The following is a 27,066-nucleotide window of genomic DNA, read 5'->3' on the forward strand; positions in this document are numbered from 1 at the left end:
AGTTGGGAACTTACCAAGGTTCCCAGAAAGTAAGGCACTAGCCAGCTTAGGATTATTCTGACTGAGCAATGCCAGCTGATCAGGGTTAGCTAAGAACATATCTCTGATTATTTCTGGATCATCCTCCTTCCTGGTGTTTTGCATTCTTGCTATAGCACTTGAGCTGGGTGCTGGGAGCTGCTGACTGTTGGATGCTCCTGGTACTCTGATGGTACTGAAGTCCAACATGGGAATAGCTAGAGTAACGTATCTTTCAATTTAGTACATTCTCTTCTTTACTATGACAGATGTGCTTTTATAGCTAAACCCACCAACTATTCTCATAAAATCAAACTAGCAACCGGACAAGCATGTGCAGACTGACAAAACCAGAAACAAAGGGAAGACAGAAACGAAAAAAAAGCCTAGTCTAGAGAAGGGAATCTAATCTAGAGCATGCTCTGCATGTAGACATGGTTGGAATTCGTTTCACTGGGATCGTGCTGTGTACGAATTAAGTCACAGAGCTCTGAGTTCACAGGGAAGGTGAAGAAAAAACGTAAATCGAAGCCGAAAAAGCTAACCTCACGACCAACCCGCCTCGAACCATCGCCACTTTAAATAATGGTGCTGTGTATTGGAAGCTGACCTCCGTTAAGCGGGTGAAGGTTCAATTCCGCTGCGCTGTGGTGCATGTGCTGCAAAATCACCACGTCACCGTCCCTGATCCCGTGATCCTTCAGCGATTTCTTGTCGTTCATCAATGGCAGCCCATTGAACGCGATCACCATCTCGTGGACGGACACGTTGCACTCGATCTCGCATAGCGCCTTGAAACTCTCCAACTCCATGTCCTCAATGACGTCCAGGACGAAAATGTCGTCGCTGAGCATGGTTACCGTTACCTTCATGCTGCTCGCTGTTCCGCGCGGATCTGACGATGATACGATACTAACGGGGGCCCCCGATATGCACACGCGATATTTCACACGAGAAATTTGTCGCCGCTCCCCTCGCACACGGTATGGCCGTACGAAGAGCGGCTACGGGATGTAAACAACAACCCAGCTCAGCGAAAATACTGTCTGGCCTCGAGGCATAACCTGAAGCCCACTTATCAAGCCTCGAGATATCGAGCTCACCTTGTGTAAGAATTCGCGATCATGATTCCTATCGCAGATAGTTTCAGGTTAGGTCCGTTTCCCGCCATTTTTTCGAAGTATCAAATTTCACTTGTAACCTCAATGACACATTTTACGGATTCAATTTTAATAGGTTAAATGGTATTTGCATTTGGTGAACATAAATAATAGTTTTGGTGATGGATTATATATATATAGAAGATAAAGAGATCTGGAAGAGATTTTTATTATGGTGCGAATATTATTCTAAAACTTTTGGTTAAAGGGCTTCAATCTTGTTTTCCTTTTTTTGAGAATTTAGCATAGTTTACGTAAACCAAAATGGAGGATTACCATTGAAATATTATCTTATTGGGTTCTCATAGAATTTCTTAATAGAAATAAAGACTTTTTTCTATTATTTCGCTCAAAAAATTCGTTTAGGGTACTCTACAATTTCTTTTTGTACGGGAAATTTTTATTTCTGTTTGTATTCTTCATCATTTATGGATAATGTAGAATCCTATTGTGTATTTTAGTCAATAGAGGGCAGTAAAGTGGACTACTCTAAGGTTTTTCTACGATTGATATTAAAAAGTTGTCTTTTTCCCACTTTATCCCAGAAACAACTTCACAGATGCCAAAATCTTTTTGCTTGCATAATCCTGGTTCAGGCAAATCTCGTTAGATCATAACAATGAGGATAAATAGGGGAGGATTTATAGATTTTGCTATCAATGATCAGTGGTACACCCTATGCATGGACAATTTCGGAATTAAACGTCCCATACAGCGTACTCAGATGGATCGAGAGATAGCTTTATTTCCCTGGGTCAATGGCGATAATTTCCAACTCCTGTTCAAGGAAATTATATGCATTTATGTGCGAACATTTATCTCGCATCACCATATGCATATTCATGGCGTATGCATATGCCTGAATTATTTTTGGTAGAAGACAGATATCTTGGACACTAATCACGTGCTTCTGATCTCTTTATATAAATAATGTAAGTAGGAGTATTAATTATCTCGAGTATTGGATATATGCTTAAAATTGGTTCCCATGCCTTATTTTTTTGAATTGTGCGAATGAGTTGCTGATCTTTTTTATTTGTTTCCATTAAGTGTACACTTTAAATAAGAAACATAGCTTGTTTCAATTATTTCTAGGTACTTTATACCTGTGTTAAAATTAATTCTAGATGCACCAAATTTTCTTAACCTATTCTAAATTGTCGTCCAAATCTTCCACTTTAATTTTACAGTGAAATGTACACTCTGGGTAGAAAATTCGTCATTATTGGAAGGTCTTATGATAATCGATCGATTATACGAACAAAAAAGAAAAAAACGAAGGGTGCACTGAAGCATGGAAAATTCAAGGGATCTGTCCCCTGAGGGGCACGACCACGAGGACACCGCAGGGGGCACCATTCCCCATACACCGGAAACGGATACAGAGGTGCATATTAGACAGGTGGCATGGAATTTCGCGCAGGACAGGCTGATGGTTAAATTAGCCCACGATTTCGACGGCTCGCTCGATTACACTCGTAACCGGATGTTCCGGGATAAACATTGAGCAAGGTGTGCCCACAGCAACATTGTACAATTTTATTCCTGTGTAATTGTGGACATTTTTGAACTAATAAAAAATACTTTTAAAAAAAGAATCTCGTCGTTTTTAAAATTAAAGTTGCTTTAATTTATCTGACTTGGTTAGGTTAGGTTCATGATATTCTTCTGACGCTTTTAAAAATTCGAATCGATATTTTTTAGGCTCTGATACTTATCCAATGTTTTTGAAAATTACAATTTACCTTCACTCTTCGTATTTTGTTTATTTTAGTTAGATTAGGTTAGGTAATTCATGATATTCTTCTGACACTTTTAAAAAGTTAGAATCTATATTTTCTAGTATCTAATACTTGTCCAATGTTTTCAAAAGTCACAATGTACCTACACTCTTCGTGTTTTGTTTATATTGAAATTTTTTTTGTCAAGATGAAAATCTTTAATTTGAATCTTTTTCTTTTGGAGGGAGGACTGAAATGAGCAAATATTGAAGCTTTCCCCGTGAAGATGCCATTACACGGTACAACAGCCTCCTGGAGGGGCTAGGAATAGATTAAAAATGGAAGGTGAATCGAGAATGGGCATAAATCGATTTCACACTCCCGCGGAGTATAAATTAATAGACACTTAGGGGGGTTTGGGTATGTTTCGAGTGGCTACCAGGATGTTCACGGGGTTGTACCCGCTACCAGGTGTTGGACATGGGTTCCCGGGTGCAAGGATGTGCCATGGAAAATCGGTTAGGCACGGGGAGAGCCTCCTGTCGAGGGAGGATCCACTTCCATGAACTCTAACCTCTTTTTTCTCATGGAAACAATTTTTCACGTAATTTTAAATATATCTGGAGTATATTAAAAAAAAAAAAAATACAATTGAAAAGAAGAATAAAATTGTAAAAGTGTGCAATTAAAATTCTACCGCGTTATATGTGAAAATATTAATTTGCAAGATGAAACAACAATTGAATATATATAATGTTCTTTTCTTTTTCTTTTTGTAATGGATAGAATTTTTTTCCTCGTCGATTCTAAACTGCAAATCAAATCTGAGGCACACGTGTCAGCGGATTTGCCATTTAAATTCGAACCCCTACAGTTATCTCTCGATCTCGAGGATCAAAAATCCCAACTGTACAATGGACCTGTCCCGTTCCCATATTTTTCTTTCGGATTATAGAGATTCGTACAGACACTGCGGTTTACGATTCGATTTTTGCACTACGAAACAGCGCACCTGCCTCTACGAACATCGACAAATTTATTCTCAATTTTTTATAAATTCATCTCGACAATTCGTTTTTCTATTATAACCGAAAATGACGATCGTGGGAAAGGAAACAAATCGTTTCCTTGATTTGCTACTAGAACGAAGCGGCAGATGGGCAACATAATTCATCGTGATACCCTCTTAATTTCTAGTGTGTTAATTGTCCAGGTTAGACGTTAAATGAGTTTTGTGGGAAATCGATAACGGGCCATACTTTATGTCTGGTCGGCGCGTCAAAGAAAATTTTCCGATGCACTTTTCCCAGGCGAAAATTTACCGTACTTTTCCTCCAAGCATCTCCAAAAAGTCCTCCTTATTCTGCACAATTTTTCCAATTTTTTATCTAAAAAAAAAATGCTCGTTAAAACGTTCAGAAGTATTGAAAGGAAATTCTTCTACAGTATACGCAGAATTTTGTCTAATTTTCTCGGAGGTTCCCACAGTGTCTTCTCGCGACAATGTTTAACTTCCCCCCTCGTTTCAACGATAAGTTAATCTTTGCACAATATTTCTGCACAAAAATGAATTTCTTCTCCCGAGTCCAACCCAAAAAAATTCCCCTTTCTCGTTACCTCGAGTTTTCCACTATTTTCTCGAACAAGAACGATACGTATTTGTTATCTATTCAATTTTCCACGGCTCACCGGAAGTAAAGGGGCGTCTGAGGCAGCCACGCTTCACGGTTGCTCGTAAAAAAGAGCATCTTGGTGAATGGAAGGTGTAAGAGAGAAGGAAATTGAGGACGCGTGGCCTGCACGTGCACGAAAAACACCGTGCAAGGGTTTACACTCGAGGGTTAACCGCTTCTGCGACATTTGGCCTCGCCGGGGCAACGTGTAATTATGCGCTCTGTAACAGGTCCGATGTGATTTCTGGCATATTATTAACCCACCGCTGGGCAATATTATTTAATAGACCTGGTTGGTCCAACAATATGTTCACTGGCACTTTCTCTCACGTGACAACACATTTTCAAGCCTTGCACAGTACCTACCTACTTTATGGCGGACAAATATGAACTTATAAAATATAAATTTATCAAATGTATTCAATTTTCGGATTAATTTTTAGTTCAATATGTTACACGGATGAAAACGATTTTATCAGCTATTCCAGTGGAATAAAAGTGTTTAATTTTTGTTTAAAAATTAATGTTTCTACTTGTAGTTTCATGTTACATGCATCTTTGTAGATTACGATTATTTATCCAATTGTCAAAATTTGCAAAATACACGAGAATAACTTACTCATTGTCTACGGATTTGTTTCTTTTGTAGCTCGAGAGACTCTAGTGTATTTTTCTTATTTTGATATTTATAACTGTACGAACATTCGCAGTCTAGTCATTAGCGAGCATGTTACATTATCGGTATCTGTGGAATTATACGTAATATTAGGTGACAAGGGAGAATAGGGGAATTACGAACACCTAAGGAAAAAATATTACAAAGGTAATAACTTTTTTATCGTTCATATACAAACACATATTATCTGTTTATATATTTTTATAATCAACTTCAACAAAATTGAAAAATAAAACCAATTTTTAATAGAAAAACCAAACGCGATTCCCTAATTGTCGTGCGGTAATCACGAATACTACTTGTTTTTTTACAAAAATCGCATAAATAGCCTCTAGATGTGATCTGTCCATCGCGTACCCATTCGCAGCAATCGAAACACATAATCCATTAGCATGAAACATCAGAATTAAGATAATTATACATGCAAACGCTATACTTACTTTACTTTCTTCAAAAAATTAGACGAAGTCGAGCAAGAGTCTTCAATAATTTTCACTTCGATCAGTGTCAACTGTTTTGCATTGGTGGCCTAGCACTGCATTCGGTACGAGCGATCATTTGGCAAAAGGAGGAATTGTTCATGCTTTTCTAACACCATATGTATATATGCGAATTCGCAATTACCCCACGTTCGTGTTTCCCCGACTCTCCCCTATAGTCCAACATTTTTCCATCAATTTTTCTACAACTATCTTAGAGTCTACAAAAATGTGTTCCTTCAAATTTCTATTAGTCTTATACTTTTCTCAATTTTCACCGATTTCGCACCTCTTCTTCCCAATTTTATCCGAGTTAATTCCTTCTCTCCTACAATCACCGAATCCCACATTCATCGAATTTCTTCCCCTTGAAAAACATCCCAACTAAATTGTCTTTTTTCATTCCATATCAGAGCGCGAAATTTGACTGGAAAGTCCATTGAACACACGTTACAGTCTTCGTGACATTTCCACGAGGTGTCTCCTCCGCAATCGAGAGTTTCCGGTGTTCCGTGCCAGATCAATGAAGAGGCGTAACCAGCAACCCAGCAACCAGGTTTAGCCAGGCTCCACCGCTATTCACCTCGACGAATGGGGTTGTGTCTGTGGCTTCAACCCCTCCGATGGCTCCCGCCTTCCTCCCGCTTTTCCCTTTCAGTTCAGCCAGACCACCTGAAGTCCAGTCTCATCCGTGATCACCCAGTCTCACTTCGACTCTCCGACACAGTTTAACCTTTCACAGAAAATCCACACAAATCACTGTCTCGATGGTTTCACGAAACCGAGAAAAATCCTCGAAACAACACTCCTCGTAAATTGGCTTAAACAGTGCTCTTGCAAGCAAGTTCTGTGACAGTGACGAGTGTCGAAGGTGGAATTATTGGTCGGAATGGTAACCATGTCGTGTTGAAGTAGTCGGAAACTGAAGTTCGACAGGGTACTCGAGGATGAAGAGGGCAATTGTTCAATTCGTTGGACCCAGTGCGACCTTGGAAGTGTCCAGTGAAGGGATTCGGGGTTAGATATGAGTGTGACCAAACAGGAAGGGTTGAGTAAACGCTGATAAAGGTCTGGACAAGGTTGGACACGTGTCCTGGCTTCCTGCTGGCACGTGCCGCTGTTTGGAAGCATTTCCAGCACACGCCGGGGTCACGTGTCGTTTGTGTTTGCCTGCTGAATCCCTGGGACGTGATTGAGAGTGATTGCGAAGGAATTTTCGACGAAAATTCTCGATTGATCCTGGTGCGACACGGTGTAATCGAGTTTCACCGGGGCCAGCTTGAACAACCAACTCTCTATCGGTGAACAAAAATTCAGTCTTGGTATAAGCTACTCAGACATCACCTAGAAGCATCGCTGACACCCTCGAGAAGAAGAGCGTAAGATTACCAGCATTTGTGATGGAAATATTTCGACATTCGTCGAGAAATCCTGAAGTGAAGACTACGATCAGCCCAGATCTCCTCGTTTTCTCAACCTGGAAGACACCGAGAGCTGAATCTTTTTGAGTTCTTCTCATACTGTGGATTTTATGGAATAAGGACTGTCGATGAACAATCTCGCGAGTATCATGTGAGGGTTTTTTTTTTTTTTAAATTAGCAAACTTCAGCTAGTCATCAATTCTAGTCATTGTACCAAAGATTTCGCTTGGAAGAAAAGGTTTATTGGAATGATTTGAGTATCGAGGAGGGTTCAAGTGGTTCCTCAAGATGTATTCCATGGATAATCTCGAATTGGACATGATGAATCGTCAGTATATGTACGAGGCTCATAGTTTTCTTGGGAATCCAGCTATTCCAGCTCTACCACCTCACTGTGGAGCACCTACCACTGCCACTCTTCCTTCTATTCCCTCCCAGTTGGCCTCGCATCCTGCTGGGAGCACTGGGAGCACAAGTGGCAGCGAGATTTATCTGTACGACGAGAACAGCAGCGACAATGAGAGTGCTTATAGCAGTGATCAGGAGAATCACACCAGAGAGTGAGTATTTCCTTCAGAGTTCCTCTTTTCGTGGATTTAGAAATGAGAATTGAACGTTTCATTCGAGTTTCAAAGGGTTGGAGGCTGTAGAATATTCCTGGGACAATTTTTACAATTTGGGACAATTTGAGCTGGTGGATTGTGATCATTTTTAACCCTAGTACGGTCTTCGGGTCTTTTTTGACCCATCGCCTTCTTATCTTTTTAATTTGCTTTTGCTGTTATCGAATTTATGTTCCCTTAACATTACGTCGAAAGTTCATTACCTAAGTTCATATGGGGTGCTGGTAACAAAAACTGTTACACCTAAGACCTTTGGGTCAAAAAGGACCCAAAAACCTCAAGTGTATAGTCGAATAAAAGAACGCACTAAGGTTAATTAGTATTGTGCTCGGTGAGAGCTGAATATGTGTGAGGATATTTTAAATAATAAAGCAGGTGCCTAGTATACAATTAACGGTACTAAGTGAACTTAAATTTTGTTTAAACTAACTTGAAGCTTTTCTAAGTTTATTTAACAGCTTTGTCAAGAGCTTGAAAAAATACTGAAAATATTAAGAATATTTTACAGATATGGTAGTACCAAAGTACCAAATAAAATATAAAATGCTCAAAATAATCAATTACACTCCTAACTACTAGAAATATAATTTTACTCCAGTTTGCAGTTTTGCATTAACAAATTTTTGCAACACCTTGAAAATACCGGACTTTATATTGTTAGAATAACATTGTTTTATAACTAAATATTGCAAAGTCCGGAAAAATACATATTCTGAAAATATGATTTCTAAAAGTTTGAACAAGTGTCTAGAATCATAGTAAGTGTCTTAGGGATCATTTCCAAGTACCTCACTGTATTACAGTTAATATTAACGATGCTTGTTTCGTTACAATTACTTCAATTACTGTGAAGCATTCTACAATTCGTGCTGTTGGAGATCGTTATTCCATTCCAAACGGTGCAATAATGATTTCTAGACGAAGTCAGAGTAACAGACGTAACGGGGCGTCTGGAAAGAGTCCAAGACAGGCGGTGCAACAGAGGCAAGCGGCTAACATGAGGGAGAGGAGACGTATGCAGAACATAAACGACGCATTCGAGGGCCTTAGGGCTCACATACCTACTCTCCCGTACGAGAAAAGGCTGTCCAAGGTCGACACGTTAAAATTGGCGATTGGTTACATAAAGTTCCTAAACGAACTGGTCAGAGCTGACAAGGGTAACGATACTCTGACTGGAAATGGCGGACTGTCGAGGTGTTCCGGTCGCGACGACTCTAAGAAAGTTATAATTCGTGGTGAGGCCAATACCAATTGCACGAACGTTTTTTTCTCTTTGAAATTGTGGTGTATAAATAGAGAAATTTGTTTGGTAATTCGCTCGATGAAAAGTGCTTTTCGATATTTTGGGATGCAAATTGGGAAATTTCTTTTCTAGTTGCTTGACGAGTAATTAATTTCAAAACTGTTAAAATTGATTGGATAATTGGAAAATTTCCTTTGCAATCTCTGAAGAAGAAGATTAACCCCTTAACCTATGATTTCTTTTCTGACTATGCATCTAAGCGTCAGCCATTTTCTATTTTAGTACCGTATCCGGTAACGAAAATTAATCTGTCACAAATTAATTACACTTCGCAATCCTCAGTCTTACAAATTCAAACGAAAGTTAGAATTACAATTAATTTTTCCTACTAATATAACGATTTTTCTCACATCTTCACCAGAATCTCTGTCACGAGTCTGACACGTTGTCATATGTTAAGGGGTTAATGAGTAATTAGTTTAGAAGTTACATTACGTTAAATATTTCAGTAATAATTATTCTTTCGTAACATTAATTAAATTAATAATTTCAAAACTTACATCAAACGTTAGAAAATTCACGATTGATGAAATTAACGACTGATTACCACAAAAAATTGCATTAAAAACCAGAGAATTCATTTCGTAATTTGCACAAAGATTGCACAAAAAATTCGACTAATTATGCTGAGAATCTAAGAAATTGTGTGATAAAAGTATTTCAACCCTCTAGGTCCGAGTGGGGCTCCGGAGTTCGTACCAGAAATCCATGATTTTCACATTTTCACGGGTTCCAAACGAATAGCCTCCCAATCTCAATTACAAAGTTGACTATTTTAACCCTGAAAAATATTCTACGACAAGTTTAAAACAAAAATTCGTTAGAATGTATGGAACTCTGGAGTTCCACTGGAATGTTAAGGGTTAAACATGGAGAATATTAACACGGAGAAATGTTAATCACGGCCAATGATAAAATTCCAGGTAGCGAGGGGAACCCTTTCATATTTCACTCTTTGTCCTGGTCCAGGAAGTCGGACATCTCTCCAAACGGGACGATGTACGCGAAAGTATGGACACCGGAAGATCCAAGGACATCGAAAACCGGCTCAACATTCGAGTAAAGTGGTCAGGTTTTAACTGTTAAGTCTGGACAAGCCACTCGTGTTATTTAGTATCTAAGGAGAACTATTTCTAGTCGATCTTCTAATCTTTCTAATTTAAAATTGTACCAAAAAAGTTCTACTAATTGAAAAAAAAAAAGGAAAAATTATATATTCGGTGTCTCTAGTCAATTCCAAAGTGGCGGATGACAGTATTATCGTTGTTAATGGTATTTAATTTAACGTTTAATTCGGAACAAACATTATTAGCCCGTAGCGTAATTTATTTAAAAAAAAAAAAAACATCTAAGTTAGAATTGAAGGAGAAAAATTAGAACAAAAATGTTGAGGTTGAAATTTGTACGTGTATCAATTGTTCTCGGTTTCTTTCTTGGAAGTGCTCAAATATCCGAAAATTCTGTCAACATTTTTCTTTCTTTCCTTTCGGTTCCGACAGAATTGGAGTGAAATACAAAATTCATGTTACGATTGTACATAAAATAACTAAAAAACGAAAATGCGTAAATAGTGTAAGTAGATATCGTTTGTACGTGAAAGTGTGAGCAAGAAAAAAAAAAGGGGGAAGAATAGAATGCCATTGAAGCCAAATAAAGTAGGTTCTTTAAGTTTACACGCCTGGTTTCTTCAATTTCTCCTTTCCATCCTTCATTTTTTATCACTGCTCGAAATTCGTTTCTTCTTGTTCGAGAAGTAGTTCTTTGTAAATGGAGTTTCTTTGGTCAGTTTGTAACTTTGATATTGACGTGAATTTCCTGGTGTCTATAGTTGCTCGGAAAATCAATACATCTTGCCATACAACTTTCTCCAAGCTTAAACTAAAGGTTGTTTATTCGTTTGCACAAGTAACAATGAATTTTCGACCTCTTAATCTGAAAAATTGCCTAAAATTTCAGATATTTCTGAATTTGCAACATTCATTCTTTTTCAAACGAGATTGTTTAAAAAAATTTGCTACACCAAAGTGTTGTAGGGCTTATAACGGAGTGAACTTAGGGAAATTAATATTTCTCGAGGATTCAGGCTATCGAGGACTTCGAAAAATAAAATTTCCATCTTTCTGGCATACGAAGATTCCAGAATTTTCTAAATTTCCTACTTTTCCCCTTTCCAATGAATCCCGATTCCAAAATTACCTTCGTGAAAAATTCTAAACGACTCGGGGTAGGTACAGAAAATTCTTCGAAAATAATACTTCTCCAAGTTTGAAGCACTGAAAAATGTCCAAAATCGTCCATGTTCGAAATTTCAAAAATTCCAAACGCCTCGAAGCGGAATAAACATTCGGAATATTTGTCAAGTCCTGCAGAAGCCAGCCGAAGGTCCGGCACGAGTGTGAGCCGCAACGAAATGGCGGAGGGCTGGAAAAAAGGAAGGCAGAGGGTCGAAGCTGCGCCAAATTCTGCTGTGCAATTCTCCAGGAGAGGGGAGCAGAGCCCTGTAGACACTGTACAGGAAAGGGGAGGTGAATCGTGGGCGGTACGTCGATATTGCGGCGTCGCGACGTCCCGCGACTCGGGAATAATGGCGTCGACGGGTGTGCATCTTCCCACGAACCGATCCTCCGTTCCCTCCGCGTTCTTCCATGCCTCCAGTTTTCCACCTTCGTCCAAAAGTGCCTCCGTGGTTGTTACACTAATGAGCGAAATTCTTTGAAAACTGCAACAACACCGTCTTAATGTCCATACAGAACGTCCACTCATCGATTTTTCCCTTAAAAGCCTGGTTAACAGTGGTGCACAGTCGACACCGCATCGTTCCATGCCACTTTTCCAATCGTGCCTTCAATTATGGAGATATTACGAGCAGAATATGTAATCGAACGTTGTGGAGATAATTGACATTTTCATCGTCTGGGAAAATTATTCTCGAAATTTGTCATTTTTCTGAGATTGTCTCTTCGGAGGTTTGGAGTCTCCTCGAATCAATGGAAGAAATTGGGAAAATTTCGATTCCCTGTTCTATTTCTCCTGTGAATAATTTTTCCAATTTTTCAGATTGTTTCATGGTCTTTCGAGTCAATTTTAGACCTCTGCACAACAAGTTACGAGAATCACATTTGAATACTTTCATACGCCCTAAAAGAGGCAGAGAAAATAAAAATTCCTATATAGCAGACTCCCGTATAACACGGTTAATACGTTAAAGCAGGGGCCGGCAACCTTTTTTACTAGGAGGGCATATTTCAGAAATGCGGGAGTTCGGCGGGCACCTTGGGATGAAGAGGAGGGATGGGTAATATTTAAACATGAAAATATTAATGCAACATAAATTTATTACATAATTTTTTTGAAAAAACATAACTGCTATTCAAATATCTAAAATTTAGAATTTAGACATTTGAACGGCGGGCACTTTAAAATTGCTTCGCGGGCACCGCGTTGTCGACCCCTGATCTAAAGTAACATGTTTGGATTGCCGTGCCAACTTGTATTTTCTATGTTCTATCAAATAGGACAGTTTCTTTTTTAAATAAGTGACGTATTCGCTGTTGGATTAAACAAACATATTACCAATGTACACTACCGACCAAAAGTTTCGAATCACCTCCCACTTCTCGTCAATGTTAAATCTGCTGCTAATTTTTTATAGATTTGAAGTTTATCTCAATTCTACATTTATCAATTTATCTCATATCAATTGATTCCAACTGTTACACTTTCGCCAACTTTCACCATTACTCATACTGGACTCTTCACCTTCCAACTCTCCTGCATAGTCACAAAGTCCATCTTCCCTAAACCCTTAAATAACCCTATTTTCTCCATTTCCGCGTTCATTCTCTGTTTTATGCGCAAATAACGTTCTGTTTCTACGCAACGACGATTCTTAAGTGTTTTAATTCAACGATACCCCAATATCTGCTCCTAGTTTCGAGGAATTGGAGCAAACCGGGCATCACAGAACGATAAAACATTCTCAAAGTCGCTGACTTTCTTCTGGAAATTTTTATGTAAATTGCAATACTCAGTGATTCCAAACTTTTGGCCGGTAGTGCATGTAATAAACAAACAATCAAGAAAAAACAGAAACAATTATAACACAGAAGAAGTCGGTAACGACGGAGAAAACAGTGCAATGCTCAGCTAAAGTAGATTTAATTATTTTTAATTTTTAAACGCGGGGAATTCCTCTATTTTATTATTTAGCGCGTTGCACGAGGAATCGCGTTATATGAAAACAGCAGTCGCGATATCTTTGCCGCGTTATAGGGAGTCTACTCCTATATCACAGTTTATATCATCTCCACTACAATACTACAATAGTTTCCCATTTTTAGGACACAGGAGAAAAATATCCAAAGAAGTTCCAGGTTAAATGAAAAATGAAAAAAAAAAGGGGATTATTCCGCGGTGTTCTTCCAGTGTCGAAATTATGCTGTTTTCACGCAAAGAAAGGATCCATTGAAAGAGCCTTGTCCATCGTGTGGACCCGCAGCAGAACGTGCGCCGGCTATCAGCTGTGAAAACAGCATTGTTTATAGACACTGCGGCACAATGAGGTGTAATTGAATCCATATTCTACCCCGTTGCGCTGGGGCGCCCCTTTCGAGAGCTAGCGGAACGCCCCTGGTGCCCTCCAAGGGGGTGGTTGTACTTAACGGTTCGGAAATCGAGGGTGGTCGTCGATTTGTGGACAATTAGGGACGATACACCGTGTCCCGTGGAACGAATTGTGGCTGTTTCGACTCTTTCTAAACGTCTTCCCATCCTCTCTCTCTCTATTCTTGGTTATCGTCGTTCGCGCGGTACTTTGATAAGTACAGTGGGTGATCGAATTATTAGAGCCGTAAGAAATCGACGGTTTTACATTGTGACGATTAATTTTCAGATGAAAACCTAGTTGTACTGAATTTTTATTACTTTTTTTTATGAAGCGTTGATGTCTACAAATTGCAAATATCTTACCCATAAATGTATGTGCAAAACCTTAATGCAAAAAGTTGAATGGTTCTTTCGAAAGAAATCCCCAAAATTGCTTAAAAGATGGCATTCAAAACCAGAATACCGCCTTGAACCCTTTAACCTACAACAACGTGTCAGACTCGTGGCAGAGATTTTGGTCAAGATGTGAGAAAAATTAATTGTAATCCTAACTTTCGTTTGAATTTGTAAGATCAAGGATTCCTAAATGTAATTAATCTGTAACAGATCAGCTTTTGTTACCTGATACAGTACTGAAACATTAAATGGCTGACGCTTATACACATAGTCAGAAAAGTAATCATACGTTAAGGGGTCAAAGTACCTCAGAATAATCAACCAGTATTTTGAAGTATGAAAAAATACGTAGGTATTATAAAATACACTTTGAAATAATTAACGAGAGTATTGAAGTGTCTCAAAGTACCTGATAAGTATTTTAAGGTATTTCCAGTATCCCGAAGCATCTCTATTATTTCGAAGCATCAAACAAAAAAATCCAAACGACAAATAATATTACTGTACACAGATAGAGGGACTGTTCCCTTATCAGGTGATCAAAAGTGGCTCACACTTATCTCCAATTGACGCAGGTGTGTCCATACACCTGCCCTTATCATCCACCACTTTATGGTGCATCGTTTTTTTATTGTCCTATCGCACAATATTAACTATCACAGTGACATCTCTCCATCAAAATTCGATGTTCCATACGAAACAAAGAAAATCTACGAAAAATGAATTTTCACCGTTTGAAAAAATTTCAACGATTAATCAAATACAATTATATCTGTAATAGATTAAAGAACAATTATTCCAGCGATGAAACATTTTTAGATTGGTTATAATATACATATGTATCTATCTTTAGAGAGATGCAGCGGTTAAGGGGGAAAGGCGTGAAAGTTCAATAGCCCAGGTTGAACCTAATCGGCTCGAACGTCACGGTACCGTGATCCCGTGAAAATTAGCAAACCATAGAATCGCGGCTGCAGCCCCTTTTCGCGTATCAGGGCCGCATTAAGAGCACCCTCTTGTCACGAGGGTCGCACTTGTGCTGATCCTCGCAGCTGGAGTGACGCACAAATAAAGTATTAATTCACGATTCATGTCGTAATACCGTAGCATCTCACTGAACGTTGCATTCATACTGATCTACTATCTACCACTCATTTTATTTGAAAAAAAAAAAAGTAAAAAAAAAAATTATAATAATTCGCCATCTTTACTCTCCATAGATATTCTGTTCACTGAGAAACTGAGACAGAAATTTGTAATAAAAATTCACGTTAAAAAGCAATTTGCACCTGTTTTAAGGGGTCTTCCTACTGTGACGGCTAAAAAAAAACTGAATTTTTTGAAAATTTAAAACGAAGCAAATGCTACGAGTATCCTTTTGCAAATTTGTGTGTTTATTCTACCATCTTTGAAGAACACAAAAATATTTTTTACAGGTATAATATCCATTTGTTGTAAAATAGGACCACTGTGAAGACAGCGCCTTGGAAAATATACTTCCCGTGTGTGTAATTATCCCGTGAATGTACTTACTCTAATTAATAATAGTTACCCAGCTTATTTTCTACTTAATTTAACTCTCTAACAGATTTTCTCTTATTTCACTATTCTACAAGTGAGAAAATGGAACTTTTGCTAAAAATTCACCGAGTACTCAACAAATCAATCTTTACAAAGATATTCTACAAGATTTTCTTCCACCGAAATTCCAAACTGAATCTCCTCCAAATCGTCCCCAAAATAAACAGCCACAAATTAACCTACATCTACGAGTACAAAACAACGATAAAAAAAAAAACAAGGAAAAAGTATGAAATTTGTGACTAGTGGTTAGAAGGTGGTAACCTGAGGAGAGAATTAATAGTTACATCCACAGATAGAGCCCCAGGGTTCCATTACACAGAGTGAAGGGTGCCCTGAGCAAAAGAGAGCATCCATCCACCCCTCAGCTCCCCCCATAGGCTGCAGCCCCACAGGGTGAAAATTGGGGCAGGCAAATACCTGGACAGCTGCATGCTACGGGGTGTTTTCTGAACTTTCAGAGAAATAATCGACCCCTTGGTACCCCTCGGATCACTGTTATCCTTGTAGCTGCCCCCCCCCCCCCAAATATCTTCTCCATGTAGACTGTCCGTAGAGATAATGTAACACTTGATTCGATTGTCATTAGTGAACGATTATGGATTGCTGGGACAATCTTCATGGATTTTTCTGGAACTTGATAATCGTTGTGTTCTTTTGTAATTAAAAATGGTCTATTATTGCTCAGTGATAAATCATGAGATAGGAAAAAGATTGTATTAACTGAATTTTATCTGGTGCTTTTCAAGGGTATTTGATAATTTCTATCAATCAGGATTTAATAAATCACGAGTTATCAAAGATAGTATATTAATGGTAACCACGATTTTTTTTCAAATTCTTCAACCTTGTAATTTATACTTTTTAAAGTGTTTAAGTAGTTATACGAGTAAAATTATTCTTGTTTTGAGAATCACGACATTTTTGCCAATCCCGGCACTTTCGAGAATCACGACATTTTTGCCAATCCCGGCACTTTCGAGAATCACGACATTTTTGAGAATCCCGGCACTTTCGAGAATCACGACACTTTTGCCAATCCCGGCACTTTCGAGAATCACGACACTTTTGCCAATCCCGGCACTTTCGAGAATCACGACATTTTTGAGAATCCCGGCACTTTCGAGAATCACGACACTTTTGCCAATCCCGGCACTTTCGAGAATCACGACACTTTTGAGAATCCCGAAACTATCGGGAATCTCGAAATTTTCGGGAACTCGTCCCAATCCTGGAAAAAATTCCCGAAATTTTGAATTGGTCTTGTTTTGAGAATCCCGGCACTTTCGAGAATCACGACACTATCGGAATCTCGTCCCGATCTCGGAAGAAATTCCCGACCCGATATTTTTGGGTTCTCCCGCATCTCTACTATTCAGTTAGCTGTGATGGTCGAAATTTTTAGTCGACGATATTCATTTTATTTGAATAATTCCGTACGTTTGAGGCACTCCGGTCACCGATGATCACCGTTGCCCCATCGAGGAAACAATCTCCGATCACTGGTGACCAACGTGGCAGTCAACGTGTTGAAAGAGTAAGGCTCAATCTTTAAACTGACAAACAGGAAGGGCAAATGATTTCTAAAGGGTGAACGAGGTAAGTGATTTCGTAGAAGGTCAGTCGAGTCCTTATATTACCGTCGGTACTCAAAGTCATGAGCAAAGACGTTAGTAAGATCGGGCAGGGGATTACCCTTTCGCGGGAGATTTTCAATCTTCTACTATAATATTATAACACCGTATAATTTAATAGTTTTCACAATTTTATTATAAATTTATACTTCCAACAATTTTTTATAATACTACATATTATCATTTATACATTTTTGCAACTTTCTTCAATAAACAACAGTGTTTCAATGTTTTCATTATTTACCTATGGTGAGTCTAAGTTCGTAATGATTAAAAATCAAGTTGACTTGTGGTGATAAATTGAAAATAGCCATAGTGAAGGTAGAATTATTACGTTAAGTAACTTTTTATACAAATCGAAAGTTTATTCAACGGTTTGTTCATTGTAATACCATAATCTACTTTCTTGTAAAACTTATAACAAATATTGTTCCTAATTGTTAACACATGCTAAAAATTATTAATTTGTTTCATTTTAGTAAAATAATATTCCTAATTATTGTAAAATTATTAATAAACATGAAATAATCTTGTAAACAATTCCGAAACTTCTGTTTACATGTTGTAACAATTATAATGTATACGTTTTGCTCTTCCGCGGTATTTTCACTGTGATTTCTGTATTTAGAAATTATTTCATCGTAAAGTAGCGTTCGTATATTTACAATTTTGCCTGAATTTTTGAAATTCGAAGAAACACGTGTAAACTGCCATTGCATTTAAACAATATTCTTGACCAAACCAGACGAACAAATTGCAGAGAAATTAATTAGGTCAACGAAGATCGACAACGATCGCAACTGAAAATTCAAAACTTCAGATGCACTAATTGTAAGAGATAATGGTAGGTTTAACGTTCTCAGAATAGCCCGATTATTTTCGAAAGCTTATTTCGTGCAGGCAACTTCAAAAAATTGACTAGTATTTTTTTCAAACAATTTTTAACCTTGAATATTCTTCTCTATATTAATAATAAATACTTTTGCTAGATACTTATAAAGTACAAGTTTTCCCCTTTAAAATGATCCCAAGAGCAAGTGTTGGTATCTTTTAGCAATCGAGAAATAATTAAGATCGAAAGTGTGGTAAATGTCAGCTTATTTTACTCGATTTTTCAACACTTCAATATTATATTTAATATCTTGCAAAACGTTCAACACAAGAGACTAAAATTTTACACAAGTTACGTTCTCATGGCTATGAATAAAATGTGCCGAGCTTGGACAAAATCGGTGACATAGTAGCAGAAAGTGTACGATTTAACGTGAAATGGCTCATAGATGAAATCCAGCGTGAAAACTCAGGCTCAGTGCAATCCTATTACTTTATACCCAGCATCAGATATACTGTTCAGCTTGCATTCAAACCTCCTCTCCTCATCAGACAGTTGAGAAATTCCAAAGAGGAGACGAGGAGACACGTGTGTCAATCTCTCATATTCGTTCCAATTTCCCCTGGTAGGAAATTAATTTTCGACAATTTGAAAACACACAAGAAGGTGTGCAATTGTTCCATTTAGATTTTGACAAGGCTGCTGAAGGATGAGATCAACGGTGTCTTTCAACGTTATCCATGGAGCGTACACACTCTCCAACACTCTCACTGTAATATTGATTCGTTGGAGACGAGGTCGCAGGTGAGACTTCCCACGATCGTTGGACAACACTGAGGCAAACGTCAGGGATTTGTCTCGAGATACTCCGTTTTCCAATATTGCTCCTCCGACACTCGAATAAATTCGGTGAAATTTGCATCAATTATCCTCGACGACCATTTTCAAAATTCTAATGTCGAAATGAACTTTTTCCTCTCAGCTGTTGGCTATGGTAACAAAAACAAAAAGATGGTTCGAATTCCTCAAGTCGTTTAGTCTTCTTTTATTACATGCTTCCGTATGCACAGTTACATTACAAAATCGTATCGCACAGTGATTTACATCCCTGGATTTGGAACAGATCCACGCGACTCCGGGACAACGTTTCTAAGAGATACTATCAGAATTTTCTCTTCATGTTTTTGCAGAGAAAATTAGAGGAAATTTTCGTTCAACGCACGACTAACTGGTTCATTTAACTTAGAAACGTTGTCCTAGCTCAGGGTAAAACTCTGATGAACACTCATCCTCCCCTTGTACCTGGCACTAGGCCCTCCCTCTCCACCATTCCACTTGTGTAAATCTTACAAGATGCAAATATAAAAGTGAAACAACGTCTAGGCATCTAATTCGAGGCTGAGATCCTAATTTAGCTAGGCTCTGGCTCTCCTGAATTCAAGTCAATGGTTCCACTGGGAGTTGATAGAGCATCTATGCTGTTGACGTGATAACAATTAGTGAGTATAAAGTTCATTTTCCATCGGTGAGATGCTAACTGAAGTGTTTGTAAAGTGTTTACATTTGCAGAAGCTTTCTAACAATTCTGATTCAGTTTTCTAAATACAAAGAAACGTGCATTCTGTTTCTGTGATACAGCTAAGTATTCAAAACAGAAACCAGAATATCTTTTCAACATACTGTCATCCACTTCTACCTATGTTACAACAAACATCAGTTACTCATGGATAAATTGAAAGAAAATTCGAAAGTAGAGCTATTTGCTTGTTCCAAGAAGCTACAGTGTTCAAACCTGGTTGACAATATGTTAAACTACAAACGCAATAAAGAAGATCCACCCATGAAAACCACTGACTTGAATAGAAATCAGGGTGTCCCCAAAGGAAGGACGAAGTTGCCGGTGAATCGCGTCACGTTAAACGCTTTAAAAAAAAGAAAGAAAAAAAAAGAAAAAAAAAATAATCAGCCTTTTTGTCACGTTAGAAAAATTTTTTTTCCCCCTGTGTGTATGGAAACACATATGGCATTTCGCTTGCTATGCTTGTTCCTTATGGGTACAGTAATAGACGTACAGCACGGAGGACAATTCAAAGGTGTGATACCGGATTTTTAGCTGCTCCTTATCTTTTCTGGTTTTGAAAATATACAAAAGACCACCGGCGAGCCTTTGAAGTGTCCTCGCGTTCTTCTCTTTCCCGGTTTTCTTCTTTTCTTTTTTCTTCTTTACACAAGTAACTAAACCTTGCAGGCTGTCCCAGGAGCAAATACTATTTCCTTTCTTTTCTTTCCTCTTCCCAAGTGTTCAGTTTTATATTGTGCAACCTGGAAAAACCTACAAGCGTCGAGACAAAGTGGTGTTCATCTTCTCAGCCAAGTATCTCCTTTTTTTTCTTTTTTCTTGTATAATTATCTTACAACGAGTTGCTTGTTTCTTCGGGAGGGATTTTCTTTTTTTATCAGCTAACTCTCTCTCTTTCTCTCTCTCTCTCTCACTCTCTCTCTCTCGTTTCCTCGTAGAAAAATGAAAACACGCTTCACAAACGGCGTCAAGAAGTTTGGTTCACTTGCACACTTTACATATCTTTTGTTCCTTTTTTTTTTCTTCTGCTTCTTCTTCTTCTTCTCACAACAGTGATGACTCGAGTATCAAAATGCCTTACGGTACGTTCTCCGTGTGCCAATATTTCGGCCAATCAAAGCATTGCTGCCATCTGGACCTAATTGATATAAGGTATCTTGAATTTGTTTATCGAAATGGAAAGTAAAAATAAAAAATTGCTTCTACGTTGTCGATGTTTCTCGGAACATTGACGATGTGAGCCTAACGATCTACATTAATATATCTAGCCTAAACGCACGTTTCTTTTGTGTACATAAACACGTATATGTACTAAAACTTATAATAAAGCTACAAGCGAATAGAAAAAATTCTAATCGAACATAGAGACGCAATGGATTTGAACAGAAAATTCACACTCTATGCGACAAATCAATTGGCGACCCTCGGTTGGCGTAGACTTTGGTCAAAATTTTTTTCATCTAACGACACGAAACTTTTTGATGGTCAATCCACAGCGTTATTAGGAACACAATAACAATAATAATTTATTTGTACACGAATTAAAACTGAACACAAGATAAACGAGAGCATGGATGATGATCTCACAGAGGCGTTTATGGTTCCCGTAAAGTCTTCGGCAACTTTCCTAGCCTCGGCAAGATTGAGTTGAAAAGTTGACCAAGACTTTTAGAAGGGAGTCTCTTCAATGATTCGATTGCAAAAATTTGGCACAGTCTGCTGTCTGTATGTGTATGTATGTGTGTAAAAATATTATCCTCAACCTGCTCTCTCTCACTCTCTCACTCTCTCTCCCTCTCTGTTTCTCCTCCATTCCCCTAATCGTACCGTATATAATCTTAAAATGTACAGCAACACTACACCGAGATAATAAACGCATAAAATACTCTCCATCGGTATAAACGCACTGTTGTCCCTTGACTTTCTTTTTTTTTTTTAATTTTTTCTCTTTTACTCGAATTTTTTTTATTTTTTTCACTTTTTTTTTTTGTTGACAAAGTCGTCGATTACGAATATTCCACCAAAGAAACACCATAGAATTATCGCACACCTTGGAAGGGAGATTTCCACGATAATTTTTCTTTTGACGTAGTGATTTTGTACTGGATCAATCAATGGAATAAATTAATCGTCTCGTTTAATGCTTAAGTACTGCGAGTTAATGTAATTATATTTGTCTGATGCTTCGAAAGTGTACGATAACCGATGTTTTGTGGTGATCGAAAAACTCGATAGAATTTAATAAATCGATTTTCCCTGAGTGGTGACGAGCTATCATGGAGGCATTATGTCCTCTTGATCTACCACTATGCCGTCTTAAAGTAAGCCTAAATTCAAAGTCGTTTTTCCGTAAAGAACACAATTACTTCTTCTCACTGAGAAAGAAAAAAAAATTTCATTGGACAAATGAAGATTCGTATTTACAATTTCAGACGGAAAGACGCGTTTCCTCCATCATTTTATCTCCTTATTTTAGTAGAAATTCACGCCGGTGGCGGTCAAATTATATTCAATGTAATAATTCCAATGTACAATTACAGCGAACGCCGTGATTTGATCATTTAACAACAATTTTCTTCCGCATTTTTTTTGATTACGTCACTGTTCCGTGTGGCTGCCATCGATAATGGCAAATTTGACAAGGTACGAAAAAACAAGAGGAATCGCAAATGAACCCGCTGCTTGAGAACGAAGCGCGTGTGAAACATTTTCCCTGATTTTTTAGCATAACCTTGAAATTCTCGATTGAAAAGGCTGGAAAACAATCACGAAAGGATTCATCCATCGACCATCGACCCGTTTCAAGGTTGGTTTTTTTTTTATTGGTGGAAGGCAGTGCTCGAGTCGTACATCTAGGTATACAGTACGTTTTACACGTCTTTAATAATTAGAATATACAATTACGTGGCCGTGAAACGGGTCAAAGTGCAACCGTTTACAATGATCTATGACAAAAAGGTGTGGCCATTCCGTTGTCGCGTCGACAGTGACAGTGGCAACGTAACGGCAAACGAAAGAGAACGAAGAAAATGAACTTGCACCCCTCCTATTCTCCCCCCCCCCCTTTAAATGTACACCTACTCGTAATATTATTGCTATTCGTCGCGATAGATTAACTTACAGTCTAAGAATTTGTACATCTGCGGATTTACCAACGATTGATGACGATGACGACAACGACGACGATTATGATGGAAAGATTGTCTCAGACGTGCTCGATGACGTGCAAACCAAGGGAACGAAAACAAAGAATAGAAAAGAACGTTCCTAACGTCTAAAGTGGTTGCTTCTAACCTAAATATTGCTCTTGAACTTCGATTAAAAAGAAAAAAGAAACGCGTGTATTCACAGACTCTGTTATTCATGTGTGAATAAAATAGTGAATTTGAAAATGGGTCGATATAAATGCAAATATGGTCTAGGTTAGGCTAGGACGAGTTCCTTGTCCGTTTCCACGGATTATAGCACGTCTCGTTAGGCTACTTGGCCTCGCCACGTCTATCATCGGTTTCAACACGCTCGTCTTCCATCTTCTTTTCCATCTATCTTCAGCTGGGCTTACCAGGCGGTCCGTGGCTAGTTGGGGAAGGTCCATGCGAGTGGAGATTATGAACATTACCTACTTGATTACTCGCCAGGCTGGACATGGTGGGTTGGTACATTGAAGGCATGTAATTGCTCGACGACTGTGGCACCGATCTGAAACAGTTAACGTAGACTCCTAACCTATCCTAACCACTTCCTGCATACAACAGGATCCACAGAAGGAACGATTACAGATCTAGTCTAATGCTTGCAAGAAATTAAACGTAATAATGCAAAAGGCAAAGAGGAACAAGGAAAAATCGGGTACATTATAAAAAAAAAAAAAAAATAGACAGAAGAATATAGGAGGGGTTTTTTTTTTTTACCTTGGTACTCCACGCAGAGGATCCGGTGTAACGGACGAGTTCCTCACCACCCCAGAGTTGCTAGCAGGTGCAGGAGACACTATGTTGCTAGGCTGACCTTGATGGTACGCCGTTCCAGCAGGACTATGTCTATTCATAATAATCAGGAAAGAAATGTAAATTTCAGTATTTGTGTCTCTAATACAAGGTCAGCTATAAGACACGGAACGCCTCAAGAGCAAAGTTATGAACCTAATAGAGATATTTTAGCGTTTCTGGTGATCTCACGGATCATCCTATGTATTTTGAAGAACAGATACGTTACCTGATCGTTGGGCTAGGCTGAGGAGCGACCAACGACGTCCTATGTTGATACTGTGAGAGTGAAGCCGCAGCTGGAGGAGAGGGGTCCGGGGGCAAACCGTTCTCCAACGTCGTAGAATGGTTGCTGGAGCTCGAGTGGGGCATATAGGTGTTGTTCACTCGAGGCTCTCGACTTACTCTTGGCACTGGGGCCGCTGCACCTGGTGGAACGTCAGGATGTGGGACGTTGGGATGCGATGGATTGACCGTTGGGTGTATGTTGTTCACTGTGATCAAGAAGCACGATTAAATATCGATATAACTGACTGTTAATAAATTCTAACTGTTACCTGGATGGGCACTAGGCTGAGTTGTCAATGGGATAGCAAGTCTAGCGTTCACAGCCAATAGGTGGTCTCTTCTCTGCAGAAGACTATTTACATGTTCCTCTAGCCTAAGGTTCTCTGCTCTGAGCTGATGAAGACAGGAAAGCAGAGACGCGACTGCAAAAAGAGATCCATGTTCCTATAAATCAATATCTCTGGCTCTTGTGAAGGTTGTTAGTACGGTCCAATGAGCCAGAAAGCAACATACTTTGCACTTCGTTGTGAGATACGGGTTATTGGGATGAAGAAATGCGACAGAAAATCAATCATGCATAATTTATTTCTTGATAGCGGAAGGAAGGTCCCCAATTTCACCAAACCCATGCGACTGAAAGCATGTTTTTCCTTGCCGTACACTCACTGTCAAAGTGCTGGGCTTGCTCCATCAGAAATTGACTTCCTTGCTCCCATTGCCTCTCCAGGAGTTGATCCAGCGTCTGTGGTATAGCACCGCCTCCTAGGGAACCGGTACTGGTCGTGCTCGCACTGGCGCTAGTGTTGGTGTTGGTATTGCTAGTGGTATTAAACACTGAAGAGAATGACGTGGGCGGTGCACCTGTTTGATTGGATCGTATCTGTTTATAAAACAATATATCATAATTAAAAAGAGTTTTATTGCTGTTCCATTGTAGAACATAGATCAAAACATCGGTCCGATCATAAGGGTACATACAGATGCAATCACTCGACTGTGCAGCTGTGGACCAACCAGATTCGTCGTAGAATTACTGGCTTCTGTGAAAATAGAATGAGCCTCCAGTTCTTGAGAGAGGGTATCAGACATCTTCTGTGCCATTGTCGAAGTTGGATTCAGCTGGTTCCCTAACATATGAGGTGCACTAACCCCATTCTGAAATCTATCAAATACTTTAAGTCAGAATATGCACACTATTGAAACATTCCAACCATTCATCACTTACAATTTGACATCTTTCTCCTCTTTTGGATTTGTCAGTGTTGGAGTGCTGGATGCAGAAGGTGTTGGAGTGGTAGAAGCTGCACTGGCACTTTTCCTTTTCCTCCTTCCTGGTCCACTGCTGCTCATACTCTCAGAACCAGGACTGCTAGGTGGAGACTCCTTAACAGTGGGACCCATGGTATTGACAGAACCAGAGCTAACGTTGCTAAAATGACCACTGCTCAATGTTGGCCCTTGAATAATAGATGGTACAGGTGCCACAGTTACAGCAGGTGGAGGAGTTTGATGATTACTTCTGCCTCCTCTCTTGGATGTTGTTACCACTGCATTATTGGACACTGATGTTACTATAGAAGATGCTGCTAATTGAGGTTGTTGTTGTTGTTGTTGCTGCTGCTGTTGGATCTGAGATTGTGGCTGTGATTGCGGCAGTGCTGGTTGACTATTGGATGACCCACGCTTTGGCTTACGGGGCTTCTCTTGCTTATCTGATGATTGAGAGCTAAACAAGTAATAAAAATGCACAAAATATTAATTTGATCATCTCAGTAGCCCTTTTTGATACAGGCTTGAAAGAACAAGATAACATATCATACAAGGAAAGACACATATATACAATATATACACCAGATTTGAATTTTTTATCGTAACATAAAATTGTGTAAAATTTATTGGCATAAAAAATGGAAAATAAACGGACCGTTGTGCACTGCCATTAACAACGTCACGTTACTCCTTTCCTTCGTTCGTTGCCCTTGAGGCCCCTTGAGGTAAAAAAAACAAACATAACCTCAAAGTGTCCTTAAAGCGACAGACGAATCATAGGACGCGAGAGAAAACACAGTTGTTCACGGTGTAATACTAATTCCTGACGATTTTCCACGATTTTTTCTCACACGAGAGCGAAACGAAAAATTGTCCCAAATTGATTCTCTCATCTCTACAGCACATCGTGTCGTATTTACGTATCTTCCAATGGCCACGAAGTTCCCAGAAGATTCCCAAACAACCCAGTCGTACCTCGACGAAACGATATTTACGGCCACAGTGTTACAAAATTCGTACTGAACAAGATTTTTCTACCTGAACAATTTTTACGAAACGCAAGAAGAGGTTAAAAACAAAGAGTCTTGTTTATCCACCTAGCCGGCCATTTTGATGCCCTCCATTTTGGCGCGTGTTTCAAACGGAACCCATTTCGAATACGGAAGAATTCTTATATAGAAAAATTTTTGTCTCAACTCACCGAGATCTCTTTGCAGGAGCTTCTTCAGCCACAAACCTCTCGGACATAGCGCTTGTCCTCGGCTCCGTGGTGGCAGCAGTAGTGATGATACTCTGCTGTAATTGCTGATAAAGTGTAGGAGCACTCGTCACCACACTCTGCACCGTGTTCGGCAGCGAAGTGGCAGTCAAAGGAACCGAGACAACTATGCTGTTCGACGTGGTTGTTGGAGATTGAGTGACAAGCGAGGATTGGGGCTGCGTTACCGCCATTATCACAGGTGTAGTGGTCGCTTCTGTAGTGATTGGAGTACCTGACGACGATTGAATGGGACTCTCAACCTTTAACTTAAGAAAAGAATAATAAAAATATGGAAATCATATAATACACATATTTCTCAACATTATATCTTACCTTCTTCGATTTTTCTGGCTCAGTGGTAGTACTTAGGCTTGTAGCCTCCGTTATGGTGGTCTGAACGTTATTGCTCGACACAGCTTGCTGTACAACGGAACTGACAGCGACCACGACCGAACCACTTGCTTCTGAGCTAACCGATTGATTCGAATTTTCATTCCCTATAACCGTCGGTGTACGCGCTCCCGTCTTTCTCTTTTTACTATGGCTCGACGTTTTGT

At 39.0% G+C, this 27,066-nt stretch overlaps 3 protein-coding genes across 7 annotated transcripts in view; 1 reads left to right on the top strand and 2 right to left on the bottom strand.

Annotated features, from left to right (window-relative positions):
• The window catches only part of LOC108575663 (protein DDI1 homolog 2), a 5,021-nt gene extending 3,919 nt beyond the window's left edge, over nucleotides 1-1,102 (bottom strand). For all 5 annotated transcript variants that reach the window (XM_017938519.1, XM_017938518.1, XM_017938516.1 and 2 more), the window contains exons 1-2: nucleotides 629-1,102; nucleotides 15-236 (exon numbers count right to left, since the gene is read on the bottom strand). In XM_017938519.1, coding sequence (XP_017794008.1) covers nucleotides 15-236; nucleotides 629-890 — 484 coding nt within the window. In that variant the 5' untranslated portion in view covers nucleotides 891-1,102. The remainder of the gene's footprint in view (nucleotides 1-14; nucleotides 237-628) is intronic.
• Nucleotides 1,103-7,437: 6,335 nt separating this feature from the next.
• LOC108575724 (pancreas transcription factor 1 subunit alpha) lies at nucleotides 7,438-10,141 on the top strand. Its single transcript, XM_017938604.1, has 3 exons — nucleotides 7,438-7,709; nucleotides 8,691-9,010; nucleotides 10,002-10,141. The coding sequence occupies exons 1-3, from the start codon at nucleotides 7,438-7,440 to the stop codon at nucleotides 10,139-10,141; spliced, it is 732 nt and encodes a 243-aa protein (XP_017794093.1).
• Nucleotides 10,142-23,105: 12,964 nt separating this feature from the next.
• Nucleotides 23,106-27,066, bottom strand: part of LOC108575736 (protein AF-10-like) — a 5,277-nt gene continuing 1,316 nt past the window's right edge. Inside the window, exons 5-13 of the mRNA XM_017938623.1 lie at nucleotides 26,843-27,066; nucleotides 26,450-26,775; nucleotides 25,205-25,705; nucleotides 24,958-25,141; nucleotides 24,646-24,859; nucleotides 24,249-24,401; nucleotides 23,921-24,185; nucleotides 23,617-23,745; nucleotides 23,106-23,404 (exon numbers count right to left, since the gene is read on the bottom strand). The exon at nucleotides 26,843-27,066 is cut by the window's right edge and continues 394 nt beyond it. Of these exons, the coding sequence (XP_017794112.1) occupies nucleotides 23,254-23,404; nucleotides 23,617-23,745; nucleotides 23,921-24,185; nucleotides 24,249-24,401; nucleotides 24,646-24,859; nucleotides 24,958-25,141; nucleotides 25,205-25,705; nucleotides 26,450-26,775; nucleotides 26,843-27,066 (2,147 nt within the window). The 3' untranslated portion in view covers nucleotides 23,106-23,253. The remainder of the gene's footprint in view (nucleotides 23,405-23,616; nucleotides 23,746-23,920; nucleotides 24,186-24,248; nucleotides 24,402-24,645; nucleotides 24,860-24,957; nucleotides 25,142-25,204; nucleotides 25,706-26,449; nucleotides 26,776-26,842) is intronic.

The sequence above is a fragment of the Habropoda laboriosa genome, unplaced genomic scaffold (genome assembly GCF_001263275.1).
Source record: "Habropoda laboriosa isolate 0110345459 unplaced genomic scaffold, ASM126327v1 scaffold295, whole genome shotgun sequence".
NCBI classification, from domain to species: domain Eukaryota; kingdom Metazoa; phylum Arthropoda; class Insecta; order Hymenoptera; family Apidae; genus Habropoda; species Habropoda laboriosa.